We start from the raw sequence: 18,451 nt of genomic DNA on the forward strand, positions 1-18,451 counted from the left end.
CAGAACACTGCTGATCCAAGTGGCGCGTGACTGTGCGCAGGTGAACTCCATCGAGAACACGAAGGGGCAGAAGTGCCGGCTGCGCATGTCCCGCATGAAGATGCTGCACGAGCTGAGCACGCCGGACAACTACAACGTCACGTTCGACTACCACGGCCCCACGGGCTTGCTGAAGACCAAGCTGGACAGCACGGGCCGCAGCTGGGTGTACAACTACGACGAGTTCGGCCGCCTCACCTCGGGCATCACCCCCACGGGCCGGGTCATCAGCCTGTCGTTCGACCTGAGCGTCAAGGGCGCCACGGTGCGCGTCGCGCAGGACAACAGGAAGCCCGTGTCCATGCTCATCAAGGGCTCCAGCGTCGTCACCAAAGTCGGTGAGTTCCGTCCCCCCTCTCTCCCCCCTCCATCCCTCCCCGGAGAACGTCGTTATAGATGAGGGAGAGGTGAACACTATATCATGATGTTCGCAGGCTTTCACGGCCACTGTCTGAAGTAGATCGGCTCTTCTGGGTGTTAGCCGCGTCCTTGGCGAACAATTCGCCGACGTTTCGGTCCACATTGCAGTCGCCTGATGATGGCACTGTTTGTCATGGGAAATATTCTCTAAGTGATTCATGCAACGGGGAATTTTTTATTTAACACAACTTCTTGGTGGACATACGTCATTGCAGTTTTGCTCTAGTTGTCATGGTGTATGGCCAAGAAATTTAATTAAATAAAAATTCGCTATTGCATGAATCAATTTAAAAAATTTATTTCGTGATTTTGTATTAGAAAAAACTATCAAAAATGTTAATGTCTCATATAACGTGATTTCACCAATTTTGATCCTTGTATTTTTACAACTTACCCATTATTAACTTATCAGGAAAGAATATAAAAATTTATTATGCGAAATTAATAAAATCATATTGAAATTTAAGTTCCAGGTTGACTTAAAAACATTGTTTTAAAGAGTTTACTTTTTTTTTTTTTTTTTTTTTTTTTTTTCAAATTTTCTGGGGGAGGCCCTTCTAACCCCACTTTTCTTTAGGAGACTACATCCCATACCCCATACCTCTAGGCCCTCCAACAAGGCAACTGGTAAGCAAAACAAACTCTAGCTGTGTAATTTCTGAACTGAAAGGAACTAGGTAGGGAATAATCGTAAAAATGCCAAAATACCGAGCACTGTCAAACTAAAGTTTTGACGCATCAGCGAATAATTGGCATTTAACTTCATTCTGATGAAAAAAAAACTGTGTAGCTATCCAGATGTGAAATCTGTGGTGTTATGGAAGAGAGGGGTTAAGTCAAAAAACATAAAATTTTCAAGAGAGGCGGAAGAAGTCTAATATTATTTTCATGATCAAATATCAATTGTTATATCACTATTAATTATTGGTATCTTATACAGGCAACACAAAACTACAAACCGTATAAAGTGTCAAGAGGCATATCCTTCAAATATTCCTTGACATTCTTCCAGGGGCGTAGCCAGGGGGGGGTTTTAGGGGTTCAACCCCCCCCTCCCCCTTAACACCAAATCTTTAATTAATTTCTTATTCATCACTCAAACAAATTTCATATTAAAATTAATAAAAAAATTTTACCATTACAATATTTAAATATAAGTACCGGAAACTGCTAAAATAGCACTATTTTACACCTTAAAATCCAAATTTTCCCGGGGGAGGACCCCCCCGGACCCCTTGCTTTAACAGGAGGGACCATGCTTCTTAACACACACACACCCCCCCCCCCCCCCCCCCCCCCCCCCATACACAAATCCTGGCTACGCCACTGCATTCTTCCACCTCTCTTAAAAATTTGATGGTTTTTGACTTAACCCTCCCTTCCATGACACCACAGAAATGGGTGTGGAGGTGGTTGTTCTCGTTTTGGCGGAGATCGCACGCACTCCTCGTTCCCGGAGCCGACTGCCCTTGTTCCCTGCCCAGGCGAGGCGGAGCACCGGACGGTGGTGATGCCGGACGGCAGCGTGACGAGCGTCGCGCCGTGGTCCCACAGCGTGAGCACGGACACCGTCCCCTACACCGTGCTCTCGGACATCGACCCGGTGCTGGGGGAGAGCTTCCCGGTGCCGGCCAAGCAGCGGACGGAGGTGGGCGGCGACCTGGCCAACCGCTTCGAGTGGCGCTACTTCCTGCGGCGGGCGCAGGGGGGGGCCGGCGGCGCCCGCGGGGGAGGGGCGGCGGCGGGGGGAGGAGGCAAGCCCGTGGTGCAGGTGGGGCGCAAGCTGCGGGTCAACGGGGAGAACCTGCTGACGGCCGAGTACGACCGGGAGACGGGCACCGTCGCCGTCTTCATGGACGACCGGGTGGAGCTGCTCAACGTCACTTACGACCGCACAGCGCGGCCGGTCAAGTGGGGCCCCAGGTGAGCTGCCGAAACCTCGGGGTGCGTGGATGTACCCAACAAGCCTTGGCGAGGGAAGCTCGGTTTTCTATTCCACTCAGGATCCCCGAAAAACCTTTTTAAAAAAAACTATTCAAAGCTATCCGAAGACTCTCTGAAGTGAGTCGTGTATTTCCAAAACTGGCCATCTCCCTCACAACAGTCTTGCGAGAAATCGAGGAAAACTGTTTACTCAATTCCATGATGTGGCATCCAGGACGTGTTTATTTAAATGATTATATGGCCTGGCTTTTGAAATTAACTGCTCGGTATTCACTGTGGGTTACCGCGGAATTTGATTTTCTAGAATGAAACCATTTTTTTTTTTTTTGTGGAGATGGCCGGTTTTGGAAATGCACGACTCGAGTGCTCTTTCAAAAAACCTGAAGTTTTTGTGAAAGGTTCTTATTCTACTACTGCTTATGATTATGTATGTCCTAATGTGTGTTAAAAGAAAATTTTTACTTATTAATTTTTTTTATTCAGTGACCATGAATGAGTCAGACAGTTAGTTCTTTCGAGGTAGTTTATGAGTTGCATTAGTGATGGAAAAAAACAATAACCTTTTTCTGTAGCCCCTCCCCTCGGCATAGACGTTTCACTTCAAAATGTATGCAAACCAACCAAGAAAAGTACATACTAATAACAGGGTTCATTTATACATATTTGCAATTGCATAGACAATGTGCCTTAAGGTGTGTTCTCGCATGCCGACTCGGATATTTCATTGACATATGTCATTGCTTTGATTTGAGGGCTTTGCCTTTTTTATATTTATTCCTATACTTCCCTTGCATTTGTTGTTGGATCATAAATATTCTCACCAGATATTTACTAAACATTACTTTCAAGCTGTAAAAGGTCATACAAGAGTTTTACCACTATTAGATAATAATTATAGAAGCATATGTAGAGAAAATTTGAGATGAAACATAAAATGCAAGCGAGTTGTAAGTGTAAATTTACCTGAAAAGCCCCGAAATATCAGTAATAGGTAGGGACCTGAAAAATTCGCGATCGCGATAAACCCGAAAAATAACACGAATTTCTTTATTTAACAGTAGAAACGCGATTTTTAATGTTTTGAGTCAATAACGCGAATTTGTTGTAAACAAATAACAATTCACGATTCATTTAACGAATTTACGAGCTGGCGATATTTCCTATTGAATACATCGATATTTATCGTTTTATTTGATATACGTGTTCTCTAAGTCGCTGTATCTAAATAAGTTCGACTAATCGATTTTGAGTAAAACATCCACACGCGACGCGAAACGATCGCCATTTCAGATTTCACTTCTTGGGTTTTGACGTGATTGTCGCATACGAGTGATTTATCTAAAGTTTCATGCCGTTATTATAAGTATAAAGATGCCAAAACTTCCAGTCAGTGTACGGCAACGAGCCGACGAATTCAAAAGTGCCGGTGTTTATGCGTCAGATGCGTCAACGCTTATGTGTAAATACTGCAACTGCAGAGTGGTATTTGAGAGGAAAGATTCCGTTTTAAAACACACAAAAAGTGAAAAACATGTCAACTCTAAAAGAAAATACACGAATGGTTCTTCTGAAAGGAAAATCCAGACGTCTGTTGTCGAGAATTTCGGAAGCGTAAATCAACGTAAAATCGACATTGAACACATGGCAATGAAAACGACAGAGGCATTCGCCAAGGCAAATTTACCGCTGGAAAAATTAGAAGTCCCACATTTAAAGTCATGGTTAAATGAGTTCGTTGAAGGTAGGATTTTTCCCCGATGCATTCTGAGTTAAGCTCTTCTGTTTTTATTAATTCTTGGTCATTAAATATCGTATTGTTAGATCCTACAGTGCATAGGCCTAACCATGTCGGAGAGTCGGTAAAACTCACTGTTTTAATAAAAATAATGCCAATGTCCATACACATTGATAAGCTGAAGGCATAATTTTTTTTTTCTTTCACGAGGCTGGGTATAACTCAACTCATTCCCCACCCTCCTCCGTTTCTTTTTTTGCATTTTGCAATGTGTGAAAACACCACCTCGATCTGTTCACAACTTACCTGCAATATTAAAAGTGTTTCCTAAAATTATTTCGGCGAATTACTCACCAAATATTTATTATATTTGTGATACACACGTGTTTAGTAAAGTAATATAATGTAACTTAAGCCTATTTAGTAAAAATATGGTGGCAAGTTGGTAACTTGTAGGCCTACTTTATTTAGTATTTTTACTGCTTCGAAGTAGACAAAACTCAAAGTACAAAAATATGACATCGCAATTTTTTTCAAAAAGTGTGTGAATTAATTTCCTTGATGTTAATAGGCCACTCTACTGTGGTATTAGAGTAAATAGGCCCAACTTACTTTTTCTGTAGCATTTTAGGTTATGTTACTTTTTTTTACCCCACAAACATTGACACTAACTTATTTAGTTTCTTTGAATGCAGAATGAATGTAAAAATAAATCCTAATGCAATAAAATGATTTAGCATCGTAGGTCTAGGCCTACCCTTTTACTAGCCTTTCCATTTTTAAAGTGCTCTATGACAAAATTCCTTTAGTGAAATTTCTTGTATTCAGTAAGTATTACTTTGTTAAATGATGATTTAAATTTGTTATTTTCTATGCAATTGTGTGTTATCAGCATATGTATTCAAAAGTAAAAATACTTAACACTTGTTTAATCAAATAATCAGACATACTTCAGAATACTTAGAATACTTCATTTGAAACATCCACGATGTCAAATTAAAAATAAATTTTAAATAAAATAACCTCGCTTTTATATCACGAATTTTGGGGAAAATAACACCACTTTTGAGAAAAAATAACCCCACTTTTTTCAGGTCTCTAGTAATAGGTAAATGAAATAATTAGCTCTGCGTGCTATATTGAACCTTGTGGTATTTAATTGATGTCCATTAGTTTTCATCTCGTCAAACCTTATTTTTTTTATTAATGACATGTAAAGTTGACCAAAATCATGGGCAAATAGACGTTCAGTACAAAAATATAAGAATGGATACACAGTTCTAACCTTGAAACTGAAAGAGCTTTACACAGATTACTTAGCTCTGAACTTATTGGTTTGAAGGACACACCTTCAACTGAGACATATCTTAATGTACTTAAGTTCAATATCTGTTTAGTGTTCTACAGGCTGGATACCTACTGTTTGAATTAGTTTCATATGAAATAGAAAATCAGTCTAACAAGTTGAGCATATTCTTCTGACCATATCTCACTGAACCAATTAAAAAAAAAAACCTACTATGTAACCATTGGAAGGACATTGTTTCATCTACACACAATAAATAATTTTGTATTATTTCAAGTGCGCGTGCGTGCACACACACACATACATATGTATAAAATTTTAATAATTGAAAAATTATAATCAAAGGTTAATAGTATTACATATTGTTCATTAAGGCCCATTATACAATGCCATGGAAGCGTAGACGGATCATGTAAAAGGTGTAAAAGGTGTAAAAGGAGACATATCTCGGTACAGAGTATCTATAATGGCGCATATGTGAATGCGGACCCGTATGGATAAGCTCGGCAATCCATCAATTTTCAATTTACGTGACTCTGTGCGACTAATAGAAGACAAGTATTTGACTGCTGCGGTGGTATCCATACTTGTGTAAGATTATAATACAGTTAAAATTATTTCAAGTACATACAAGAATAACCAGTGTTCTGTCATTTTTGTGATATATTTTAGTAAACATGTTAATCCTGACCGTGTTAATTTTTTGTAACCTATCTCAAAAGTTTTTAAAATATATTAATTTTTCATAACCGTGAATTTCAGTCTCCTTGTTTACCATGCATTGTGGAAGTGGCAGATGGATAGTGAAACGTATTTATCTTGTATCTTGCGGCACAATGATCCGTTTTGAGTTTTTACATTTTCGCATCATTGTGGAACGGGCCTAAGAGGTAGTACGTAAATTATGTTGTATTCACTGTGATATTTGGGGGCTTTTCTTTGTCTCTATGAAGTTAGTGTGACGCATAACTGAATTCATGCATAGCATAGTTTAAAACTGGTGTGTCTCGTTGGAGTGTAGTACCAGCGTTTCAGGCAGAATGTCTTTTTCGTGATCGGAAAACGTTCCCCTCCCGCAGGAATGGCATATTTGCCGGCGTGGAGCTGGAGTACGACCGCTTCAGCCGCCTCACCAGCTGGAAGTGGGGAGACCTCCAAGAGAGTTACGCCTTCGACAGAGCCGGCCGGCTGTCGGAGATCCGCTACGGGGACGGCTCCGCGATGATCTACACCTTCAAGGACATGTTCAGCAGTCTGGTGAGTCGGCATCTCTGGCTGCGAGCTAGTGACGCAGCTCACAATGGAAACATCATGAGGATTCGTTTTTGATCTAGACGAAAAGTTCCCTTTATTGGAAGTCATTCGAAAGAAAATTGTCGATTTAAACGAATATCCGAGTACCCAATGAATGTTAATTTGGATTCATTTCAAATGGATTGAGATTGGCCGATATAATTGTCAAATACATACTATCAGATATATTTGAATTAAAAAATACTTAATATTTGACAAAAAAAAAATATTTGATGAAAAATAAGGAAATTAAATTCAGAAATTCAAACATTAGAACTGGTGTAGTTGAAAATAATTACATTATTTGTCCCTTACGAACCTATTAAAAAAATTTTGAGCAATTATTTCAATACTCTCCAGCGATGTGTAACATCTAACCTTGGTAACAAGCAAATTCATGTTTTCTCATGGTGCAAATACACACTTATAAATATAAAACTTGGAAAATTTTATGCAAGATTCTTTAAAACAATGCCAAGCATGATAAATATATTCAAATTTTGTTTTCAAGGATTTACATAACATAATATATATTGATGATAAATACTATACATAGTAAATTGGGTGCATGCAAAGTATAAAGAAGATTTGTCTCTGGTTTAACTAACAAATTACTTATTATGTTTATTTAAATTTGAGATTAGTCAGTAAATTCTACTGTAATTTGAATATAATTGATACTGAATTATTGCACTCATATGCAGGGGCGTAGCCGGGGGGGGGGGGGGGGTTAAGGGGTTAAACCCCCCCCCCCCCCCCCCCTTAGCACCAAATCTTTAATTCATTTCTTATTCATCACTCAAACAAATTTCATATTAAAATTAATAAAATTTTTACCATTGCAATATTTTAATTTAAGAACCGAAAACTGCTAAAATAGCACTATTTTACATATTAAAATCAAAATTTTCCCGACCCCCCGCTTTAATTAAGGGGGGGCCATGCTTCTTTAACACCCCCCATACACAAATCCTGGCTACGCCACTGCTCATATGTACAATGAAGAGATTGTGTTGATCTGCTGCAGCCGCTGAAGGTGACAACTCCGCGAGGCAGCGACTACCTGCTGCAGTACGACGAGGCGGGGGCGCTGCAGTCGCTGACCACCCCCAGGGGCCACATCCACGCCTTCTCCCTGCAGACGTCGCTGGGGTTCTTCAAGTACCAGTACTTCTCGCCCATGAACCGCCACCCCTACGAGATCCTGTACGACGACGACGGCCAGATCCTGGCCAAGGCGTACCCGCACCAGTCGGGGAAGGTGTCGTACGTGTACGACCAGACGGGGAAGCTGGAGACGGTGCTGGCCGGGTTCTCCTCCACCCGCTACACCTACCAGGAGGACACGGAGCTGGTGAAGGCGGTGGACGTGGCCGAGCCCGGCTTCGAGCTGAAGCGCGAGTTCAAGTACCACGCGGGCATCGTCAAGGAGGAGAAGCTCAAGTTCGGCAGCGCCAGCGGCCTCGACGACGCCCACTACCGCTTCCAGTACGACGGCAACGCCAGGATTTCGGGCATCGACGTGGAGGTGGACGGCAAGCAGCTGCCGCAGCAGCGGGTCAAGTACGACCAGAACCTGGGCGTCTTGGAGGGCGTGAGCGACCTCCGCATCTACCGCAACACGTTCAACCGGTCCGTGATGCAGGACACCGGCAAGCAGTTCTTCACCATAACGGACCACGACGGCCACGGCCGAGTGAAGACGGTGCTCATCAACATCAAGTCGTTCGACGTGTTCCGGCTGGAGCTGGAGTACGACAAGCGCAACCGGATCAAGACGCAGAAGCTGCTGATCGGGCGGGCGACCCTCCTGGACCGCGTCACCTACAACGCGGACGGCCACATCCTGGAGGTCTCGGGCACCAGCAACTGGAAGTACGTGTACGACGAGAACGGGAACGTGATCGGGGTGGTGGAGCAGGGGGAGAAGATATCCCTGGGGTACGACAGCGGTGACCGGGTGGTGCAGTACGGTGACGTGGAGTTCAACAGCTACGACGGGCGCGGCTTCGTGGTGAGGCGCGGCGAGCAGAAGTACCGCTACAACTCCCGGGCCCAGCTGACCCACGCCTTCGAGCGTGACAAGTTCCAGACGTGGTACTTCTACGACGACCGGGGGCGGCTCGTCTCGTGGCACGACGAGCGCGGGGAACGTGACCCAGTTCCTGTACGCCGACCCCAGCAGCCCGGATCTCATCACCCACGTCCACTTCCCGAAGGCCGGCCGGACGTTCCGGCTGCTCTACGACGAGCGCCGGGTCCTCATCACGGTCGAGACGTCGGAGCAGCGGTTCTACGTGGCGTCGGACCAGAACGGCTCGCCTCTCGCACTGTTCGACACCAACGGGAACATCATAAAGGAGATACGCCGGACACCCTTCGGAAAAGTGACGAAGGATTCCAACCCGGATTTCTACCTCCCTGTGGACTTCCACGGCGGGTTGTTAGATCCCAACACCGGCTTAGTGTACTTGGACAAACGGCTGTACGATCCGACAGTGGGCCAGTGGATGACGCCTGCCTGGGAGGAGCTGGCCAATCAGCTTACAGCACCCACTGATGTCTTCATTTATAGATTCCAAAACAACGATCCGATCAATCCGAAGAGTAATGTCACATACATGACAGGTACCTATACATTTTCATTCGTAGAGTACATACTTAAATAAATTTAAAGATTGTTAATAAAATTAATTTAGAAAAAATTACATTGCATATTATGTATGCCAATTGTTTACACTTCATCGTACCTACTGAAGTTGACATATGGTTTGCATGCTTTGGTATGTGGCAAAACTAATCACAATGTTGCTTCCCTAAAAGAAAATAGTTAAAGTTTTCATGGGAAATTTTAAACTACTGATCATTAATTTCACATAACAAAATAAATAAATCAATTAGCCCCAATTTATTTAAGGCATTATCAGGAAAAAAATTGTCTGCATATTGAAACATAATTAATTTACATTTTTTAAGGAACCAGACATAAAGTAAGAAAAAATATGCAGTAAAATATGAAAAGAGGGAAATTTATACTGCATTATGATTAAATTGGGCCACAGATACACTGATGAGGTGAAAGACAGGAAAATGTAAATAGTAGGGGATGTGAAAATGTTTTTAAAGGTATTTATTAATAGGTATTTTTTTTTTGAAGGTAGCATGAAACTGTGAATGTTAAGATTTCTGTTTTGAAAGGTGTTTTTTAGCGATGTTTTGAATCCATATTTTCTCCAATCTGAATCTCGAATTTGATGCTTAAAATGTTTCTTAGGATCGAAATCTATACCTCACAAGCCTGGAATAAAATATAAATGAGCAGAAATAAAATAAAAAGCTTACATGTTTAGGATGTGTAGGTATTGATAGTTATAAAGGCATACAGAGAGTATGTAATTTCTTTAGTCCAACCAACTACAAATATGAGACAGTTGTTAGAAAAAAAGTGAGTTCGTAAAGTAAGGCATGATTTTTTTTGAAGCACAAGAGCTTTCATCATGGCACAGAATGAAAAGTTTGACTACATTGAATAAATAAATGAATGAATGAATATTGTGGACATTGATGTCATCAGAGAGTATGAGGGGGGATAAGAATCGATGGAATGATTGATAGGAAGTGCCCAGAGGCAACTCTGTGGCTCGCAGCAACGTCTGCCAAGTTTCCCACGTTGTGAAAAATCCGGGTCCGAACCCGCAGGGAAATCGAACCCGTAAATCTCCATGTCAGGGAGGCAAGCGATCTGACCACCCGACAAAAACACTGAACCCTATCCGCTGTCCACACGTACTTAGAAACTCATAACTTAGAACTATCACAGCTTGGAAATTTTTGTAATTTAGAACCATCATGACTTTCAAAACAAACAACTTAGAAATGTTTCAACGTACAGAATCATGACTTAGAAACACACAACTTATAACTATCACAGCTTAGAATTTTTTGTAACTTAGAACCATCACGACTTTCAAAACAAATGACTTAGAAATGTTTCAACGTACCGAATCATAACTTAGAAACACAAAACTTAGAACTATCACAGCTTAGAAATTTTTGTAACTTAGAACCATCATGACTTTCAAAACAAACAACTTTGTAATGTTTTAACATACAAAATCAAAACTTAGAAACACACAACTGAGAACTATCACAGCTTAGAAATTTTTGTGATTTAGAACCATCATGACTTTCAAAACAAACAACTTAGAAATGTTTCAACGTACAAAATCATAACTTAGAAACACACAACTTAGAACTATCACAGCTTGAAAATTTTTGTAATTTAGAACCATTACGACTTTTAAAAAACAAACAACTTAGAAATGTTTCAATGTACAGAATCATTACTTAGAAACACACAACTTAGAACTATCACAGCTTAGAAATTTTTGTAATTTGGAACCATCATGACTTTCAAAACACGCAACTTAGAACTATTGCAGCTTAGAAATTTTTGTAACTTAGAACCATCACGACTTTAAAAAAAACGACTTATAAATGTTTCAACGTACAAAATCATGACTTAGAAACACACAACTTAGAAATTTTTGTAATTCAGAACCATCACGACTTTCAAAACAAACAGCTTAGAAATGTTTCAACGTACAAAATCATGACTTAGAAACACACAACTTAGAACTATCACAGCTTAGAAATTTTTGTAATTTAGTACCATCACGACTTTCAAAACAAACAACTTAGAAATGTTTCAACGTACAGAATCATAACTTAGAAACACACAACTTAGAACTATCGCAGCCTAGAAACGTAACTTAGAACTATCATGACTTACGTACAGAATCATGACTTGGAAACGCGCGACGACGCTTGCCTTGCAGACCTGCCGAGCTGGCTGAAGCTGTACGGCTACGACGTGGACGACATGCTGGGCTCGTCGTACACGGCGCGCGCCGTCCACCGGCCGAGGGCGGCCGTCACCTCCCCGCAGCTGTCGCCCGACTTCGGCGTCACCTCGGGCCTGCAGTGCACCGTCGACAAGGTGAACCGGAACTTCCGCGAGCTGGGGTTCGTCCCGAAGCCCCTGCTGAAGATGGAGCCCAAGACCAGGAACCTCCTGCCGCGAGTGGCCTACAGGTACATTCCCCCTACCTGGAGCGTCCCCCTTTTGTTCGTAGTGGTATTTCTCTGATACCACTTTATAAATATGTTACTATTTGCAATGTTCCAGTGTTATCGCCGAAATACCTCGCGTGAGTAAGCCTTGTGCTGCTATCTGGTGATCCTAACAAGAACAAGCAACATTGGCTGCTTTAATTTTTCCTTATAAAGTTACACAATAGATTCTAATTTATTTTTAATATATTTCTGTGTGCCTCAAAGGGTTAATATAATTGGCCGGGTTGGGAAAGGGGGGGGGGGGGGGTGTTAGATAAAAATGTGAAGTTTTGGATAATTTTAAAAAACATCTCAATTTTCATTGGTTAGTTTTTCCCTGATTAAAATGATGTGTATCTGTTTTCATCCATTGTACATAATTAGAAGTATTTGCTTTTTTTTTTTTTTTTTTTCAATATCATCTGCACTTAGGAAAAAAACTAATCCATTTTTTAACCTGTAAATAAAAAATAATAATTTTCGGACAATTTCGAAAGCTTGTCTCCTGCTGCGTTGTTTAGTTACTTGGATTAAAAGAAATTTTTTTTATTTTTTATTTTCGTAATACTGTTTTTTCTTACAAAAACTAATTAATTTCATTGTTTTACTTTTTGATTTTGAATTTCTTGATTTGATGTTTTTTTTTGTTTTTGTTTTTTGCAACTTATGTGTCTTTATCTGGGGGAACATCAAAGGTAGCAGTCTGAAACTTGGTCAGTGGTTTTATACTACACTGATTTTAAATACTTAATAAAATGATAGCACCATTTTGTATATAATTAAACTCAGACAACACTTTATGTGCAAAAAATGACTTTGAAATTTGAAGCGCACTAAAGGTTCATTTTTACAACAAATTTATACAACAATAAAAAAAGTTGTTTGCTTAGAAAAGATAAAGGTATTTCTTATATAGGTAAAAGTTGCTATTGTACATTTTAAACAAATACAATGTTAAAATACTGCACACTCACATGCTGCCATCTACCGGATTGGTGTGATAACATTGGCAGATTTTTCACCCAAAAATCATGAAACTGTTCTGTATTAGTATCTAATGTATTTGGTTGAACCAGCACACAAATATTGACTTCAATAGTGGTCCAAATACATGTCATGTAGTTTGTCGATTATAAAACTATAATATATCTGTATTGGAAGCTGTGGCCATTATAAAAAAAATTAAGTTAACTTTTTATAATTATATGTCAAGTCTGATGATGTGGTGTGTTGGTAACTGTAGCGAGTCTCATCTGTGGTTTTCAGTTTGCATTTTAATGACTCTCTCTTTCGAATGCATGATTTCTGCCATTAACGTTGTGCTCTATTCCCAGATATACGCCATAGAGCACAACATTTTTAGACACAAGTTTGTATTATAAAAATTATGTTTTTCTTAAATGTATCTAAAACCTTGTATTTTAAATAAAATTTGGAATGAAAGTTTTTGAAATACGTTTTCCTGTTGTATTTCATCAAGAGCATCATCTGATTGTATTCATTTCCACTTCTAATTGAGATGTAACTGAAAGACGCTAACTTGTATTTAACTTTTTTTTTGCCACAAAAGAATTTTATTCCTTTTAAAATTAAATTATTTTTTTTGTGTATAGCACAATTTTATGGAATGCCAAAAAATAGTTTCTCCTGTAAAATAATAATAATTGGAGTTTTGAATATAATTTTTTTTTTTCTGTTGGAATGACTGCAACTTGAAAAATACAGTCCAATAGTCTTAGAAAAATACAAAAATAGTAAAATAAAATTTTTTGAAACTTTATGACTTTATGAGTAATGATGATATACATATCAAGATTTTTAATGTTCACAAACCGGTTGAGTTGAATCTGGCAACAGTAGTTGCCATGTGCCCTGTACTGCAAACTAAGTGTGAGACGGTCTATAGATTCCACAGAACGTCGAGCGTCTGTTCCCGCTGCCCCGCAGGCGAGCGGTGTTCGGCGAAGGCGTCCTCATCTCGCGCCTGGACGGGCGGGCGATCGTCAGCGTGGTGGACGGCGTGAACGGCGTGGTGCAGGACGTCGTCACGTCCGTCTTCAACAACTCGCACTTCCTGGACCTGCGCCTCAGCCTGCACGGCCAGGACGCCTTCTACTTCGTCAAGGACAACGCGCTCAAGATCCGCGACGACCAGGAGGAGCTGCGCCGGCTGGGCGGCATGTTCAACGTGTCGGCGCACGACGCGGCGGAGCACGGCGGCACGGGGAAGGAGCTCCGGCTGCGCGGGCCCGACGCGGCGGTGTTCGTGCGGTATGGCGCCGACCCGGGGCAGGAGCTCCGGCGGGTGCTCAAGCACGCCCGCAAGCGCGCCGTCGAGCGCGCCTGGGAGCTGGAGAAGCAGCTGGTGGCGGCGGGGTTCCCCGGCCGCGGCGAGTGGAGCGACGAGGAGCGCGAGGAGCTCCTGGCCCGCGGCGGCGTCGACGGCTACGAGGGCGCCGACGTCCACGGCGTCCACCGGTACCCGCAGCTGGCCGACGACCCGGGCAACGTGGCCTTCCGGCGCGACGCCCGCCGCAAGCGGAGGAAGAGCGGGGGCCGGCGGTCGCGGCTGCACCGGCACGACTCGTGATCCCGCTGAGACACCTACCCCCTCCCCTCCCCCCCCTCCCCCCCCCCCTTGTGAAGCCAGGATCTGCGACCCGTGCCTAGCACGTCGGTACGTTGCGTTCGCCCCGTGCGATTTCCCCCCGACGACGATCCGCTGAGCCCGCACGCAACTGTCAGCCGGGGATTTCCGCTCTCGACTCGGAGCGGAGCGGTCGACCTCCCAGAAGCGAGGCGGCCACCGACGCCCGAATGTTTCTCGAGAGAATGCGTGTGTGTGTGTAAGTAGGTCCGCTGAGTCCGGCCTGACAGTCGAACGCGCCGCAAGATGGTAGGTTCTTCAAAAGCCGTGGTCGTCGGTTTCGTTTAACGTTCTTATTTCTTTTAAGGCCAAAGTGACAGCGAAGCAAGACTAGTCATGCCGTCGTTCCCGTGACTGTCGAACGGCTGCTTTTTCAGAAACTTTTTTTTTTTCACCCCCCTTCTGACGCTTCAGTTTTGACAGCGAAGAACTTGTGTTGTATCATTACAGTTTTCATCATGGACAAAGGATGATCCTAGAGAAAATGGCTGGCAGTAACAGAGTAGGAAAGTAGCAGATTATATTTTGGAGCTAGTGTTTGTGTTTCTGAGGCAATAGACAAACATTATCAGTAATGAGGGAAGAGTTTTTTTCTTGCCCAAATCAGGGTACAGTTTTCGACTGATACTGTAGATGAGGAGTAATGGCGTGGTGTTTTCTAAGAATGTATTTTGTGAGATATAATTATCATGACGTGCCATTTTTAAACGTGCGAGATAAAAAAAAAGTTTTGCATTCTTCCTACGATGTTACAGCTTAAATTTCCTGGCCATGCTGCAAGGTTGAATGATGATGAAAGATAATTTTTTTGTTAACCTACATAACATGTTGCAGAGGCCTACTCACTAGCTTTGTGGAAAAATATAGGACGTTTTAGTTATATGTTCTGTGTGATCGGAAAATGCAGGATCATTGAAAGGTACTAATTTAACCGAAATCACCATTTGGAAACAGAATAAATAGTTGATCATGATTCTATGCTGTACTGTATTGGCTCAAATACAGAACATTTTACTTGTATAATCTGAACTACAGGCAGGAAGATACTTTAGGATAAAGTTAGATACTGAAAGTGATAACTTGAGACAAACAATATGCTACTACTCTGTACGCTCCAACAGCACTTTGCATCTAATCCCTCCATTAATACTGGCTGCACCACCAAAAAAAAAAAAAATCATACCAACCTATAATCAAGTGTACACAATACCTATTCCTCCAAGATTACTCCCTTAACTGCTAACACACACCAAATGCTAGCGCACAGAATACTACACACACTGCAATATGAAGATGCTATTTCAGAAATATTGCTGTGTTACCTTTAACATGTTGTAGAGTTTACTTTTGCAATATTTTGATGAACCTGTTAAACCTCTTTCCCTTCCTCCTCTTATCACTTTTTACATAGATATGCCCTTACAACTTTGTGGCCTTCCACTTTCTGAGCATTGTCTCACAGTTTGGACTAAATTTTGCAGTGCATTTTATTTTTTAAAAATGTAAAATTTAACATGAATTTTTGGCTACAGCATTATTACAAAAAAAATTTCTGCAAACAGAAATTAGTAATTTTTTTTTTAACAGATATAGGTTGTTGACTATATAAAAAAAATAATAGCCTATTGTATTTAATCCAATACAGTAAATTGACATTGTCATCTGTTTCAGAAATGAGTGCATGTGTCAGGGGAATGTGTTTTTTTACCAATAGAATGAGTGACGTAGTGAAGTGAAAACAAAAAAAAACAATAGAAAGAGAAATGGTGATTTTTTTTTTCTATTACGAATTTGTAACACCTGTAGAACTTTGAACGCAAAGCGGCCAGTAGTTTGTGTGAATACTCATGTGAAAACATTGTCTCTCTTAGCAGAAATGTCTAGAGACGAGTGTGTGTACATAATGCTAGAAAAGAGCGTCACAGACAGAAAAACCGTTCCTTGTGTGCTTTGTCTGAACTGAACTGAGTTTTTCTAGGGCGATTAAACTCTCTATGTCTGTGATTTTGCATTGCAATAGTAGCCAGAAAAGGGTATTGTTTAATATTTACAGCAAATTATAAGTGTATATAATTTTGTTTTTGAAAAGAAAAAAAAAGAAAAGCTTTGAATGAAAATGATTAGTTAATACTTAAAATAATTTTCTTTTTAATGGCTTTGTTCTGAATGGGAAACTAACAAACACATTACCAGTCAACCTCGGTACGATGTCAGTTGCAAAATGTTAAGTTTTGGATCTCAGTAGAGCTTAGTGAATGTTTTCTTTTCTTTTTTTCCTTTAAGAATATAGCTACAATAAAAATAAATCTGATGATATTTTTAGCTTCATAGTGTATGTTATGGTTAATTTTTTAACACGAAGCTTCTATCCTTGGTGCTTAAACAATGCTACAACCTCACTGTATATTTGTACACATTTCATTAGAGTTTTAAAAATTGTAAAATATATAGAAGAGTAATTTTCTTTACATAAAAAAAAGGAAATATTTTTAGCTTATGAAAGTTTATTTTATAAATATGTGTGTAAAGATCTATTTAATACTATATTTTATGATGTTTTCAAAGTAATCATGTTTCTCCTGTGTACTTTGTAAATTCAAATGTTCTGGATATTTGTGTGGGAGTATTTCAATTCGATTCATCAACTTTTTTTCAGACATGTACTACAGTGAACTTTACACACATGTTTGGAATTTTAATTTCTTTTTAGTACCTACAATGATGTACAGATGCAAAGTTAATTGTTACTATAGAAACAAAGCTTTAGTTTTGGAAATAATAAACATAAAATAATGTATAAAGTGATTAAATAGCAGCATCAAAATACCCGTGTCTAACCAACTGTGGAGAGATGTGAATTAGAATAATGAATAAGACACTTGACAGTTCTGTAGTTCACTGTTGTTTATTTATGTGAATTTGTTTTAAAGAAAGTAAAATTGTTGGGGGGGAAAGTGCCACAGGGAGACATATTTTTCCAAAGGTTTTTACCTGATTAAAAAAAAAGAAAGCAATACTTACGAACTGATAGCTCTTGTTTGTATTTTAAGAAAGAAATATTGTGCAATTCTCACTGTTTATAGGTCTTTGGACGATAAATGACTTAAGCGGAGGCCTTAAGTTATTTGTAAAACATATGGGTTTCACTGTAAAAAAAATCATGATTTCCTATACTCCTACTGTATTTATTTTACCTGAAACCCATGATAAAAAACCCATAAACTTAAACTTAAAAGTAGCGTGTCCATTCAGTTGGGATACCAACTCCTGAATACCAAATGTACATAGACCTAATTATTAATTAAAACCATGAACGTAAAACAGTGTTTACTACAAACTGAATGTTTTTTTTTTTCCATTCCTATACCCTATTCCACTGGGAAAAAAAGTTAAAAATGAAATAGCACACGTCTCTTCTTGAAAATTGAACTGTACAAAATAATTTTTTTTTTCTCTGTGCATCAAGACCTTTTGATATTTCAGTTGTAACACTTTGTGTAAGCTGGGTTTTTTTATTTTCATATCCTTTGACCCCATTTCTGGGGTATGATACATGTCAAGTACATATAGGAAAAAAAAAAAATAATATATATATACATATAAAGTTTCACAAAAAAAAAAAATATATACAATTTCACAAAAAACAAAAGCACAAAATATATAATTTCACAAAAAACAAAAACATACAATTTCACATAAAAAAAATATAATAATAATATACAATTACATTTTACTTATTAGTTAACATACATTACAAGTGGGATTGAATTTACCCTATAAAATCTTTGCTATTATTTTTTATTTTTATATAGTCTTCTACATCTTTGAAAGAATAAAAAAACTGTTTTTCAGCTATTTTTTTTAACTCTATTGCAAACAATTTTTTATTATTAATATTTTTAACATGCCGAGGTAGACTATTATATAAGCAGATTCCCACATAATTACAGTT

General features: G+C 39.9%; 1 protein-coding gene across 1 annotated transcript in view; it reads left to right on the forward strand.

Moving 5' to 3' along the window:
- LOC134536910 (teneurin-m) overlaps positions 1-17,836 on the forward strand; it is a 489,518-nt gene extending 471,682 nt beyond the window's left edge. The window contains 7 exon segments of the mRNA XM_063376990.1: positions 41-377; positions 1,944-2,382; positions 6,524-6,701; positions 7,765-8,883; positions 8,885-9,365; positions 11,576-11,831; positions 13,800-17,836. Of these exon segments, the coding sequence (XP_063233060.1) occupies positions 41-377; positions 1,944-2,382; positions 6,524-6,701; positions 7,765-8,883; positions 8,885-9,365; positions 11,576-11,831; positions 13,800-14,442 (3,453 nt within the window). The 3' untranslated portion in view covers positions 14,443-17,836.
- The last annotated feature ends 615 nt before the right edge of the window (positions 17,837-18,451 follow it).

Source organism: Bacillus rossius, chromosome 11 (genome assembly GCF_032445375.1).
Source record: "Bacillus rossius redtenbacheri isolate Brsri chromosome 11, Brsri_v3, whole genome shotgun sequence".
NCBI classification, from domain to species: domain Eukaryota; kingdom Metazoa; phylum Arthropoda; class Insecta; order Phasmatodea; family Bacillidae; genus Bacillus; species Bacillus rossius.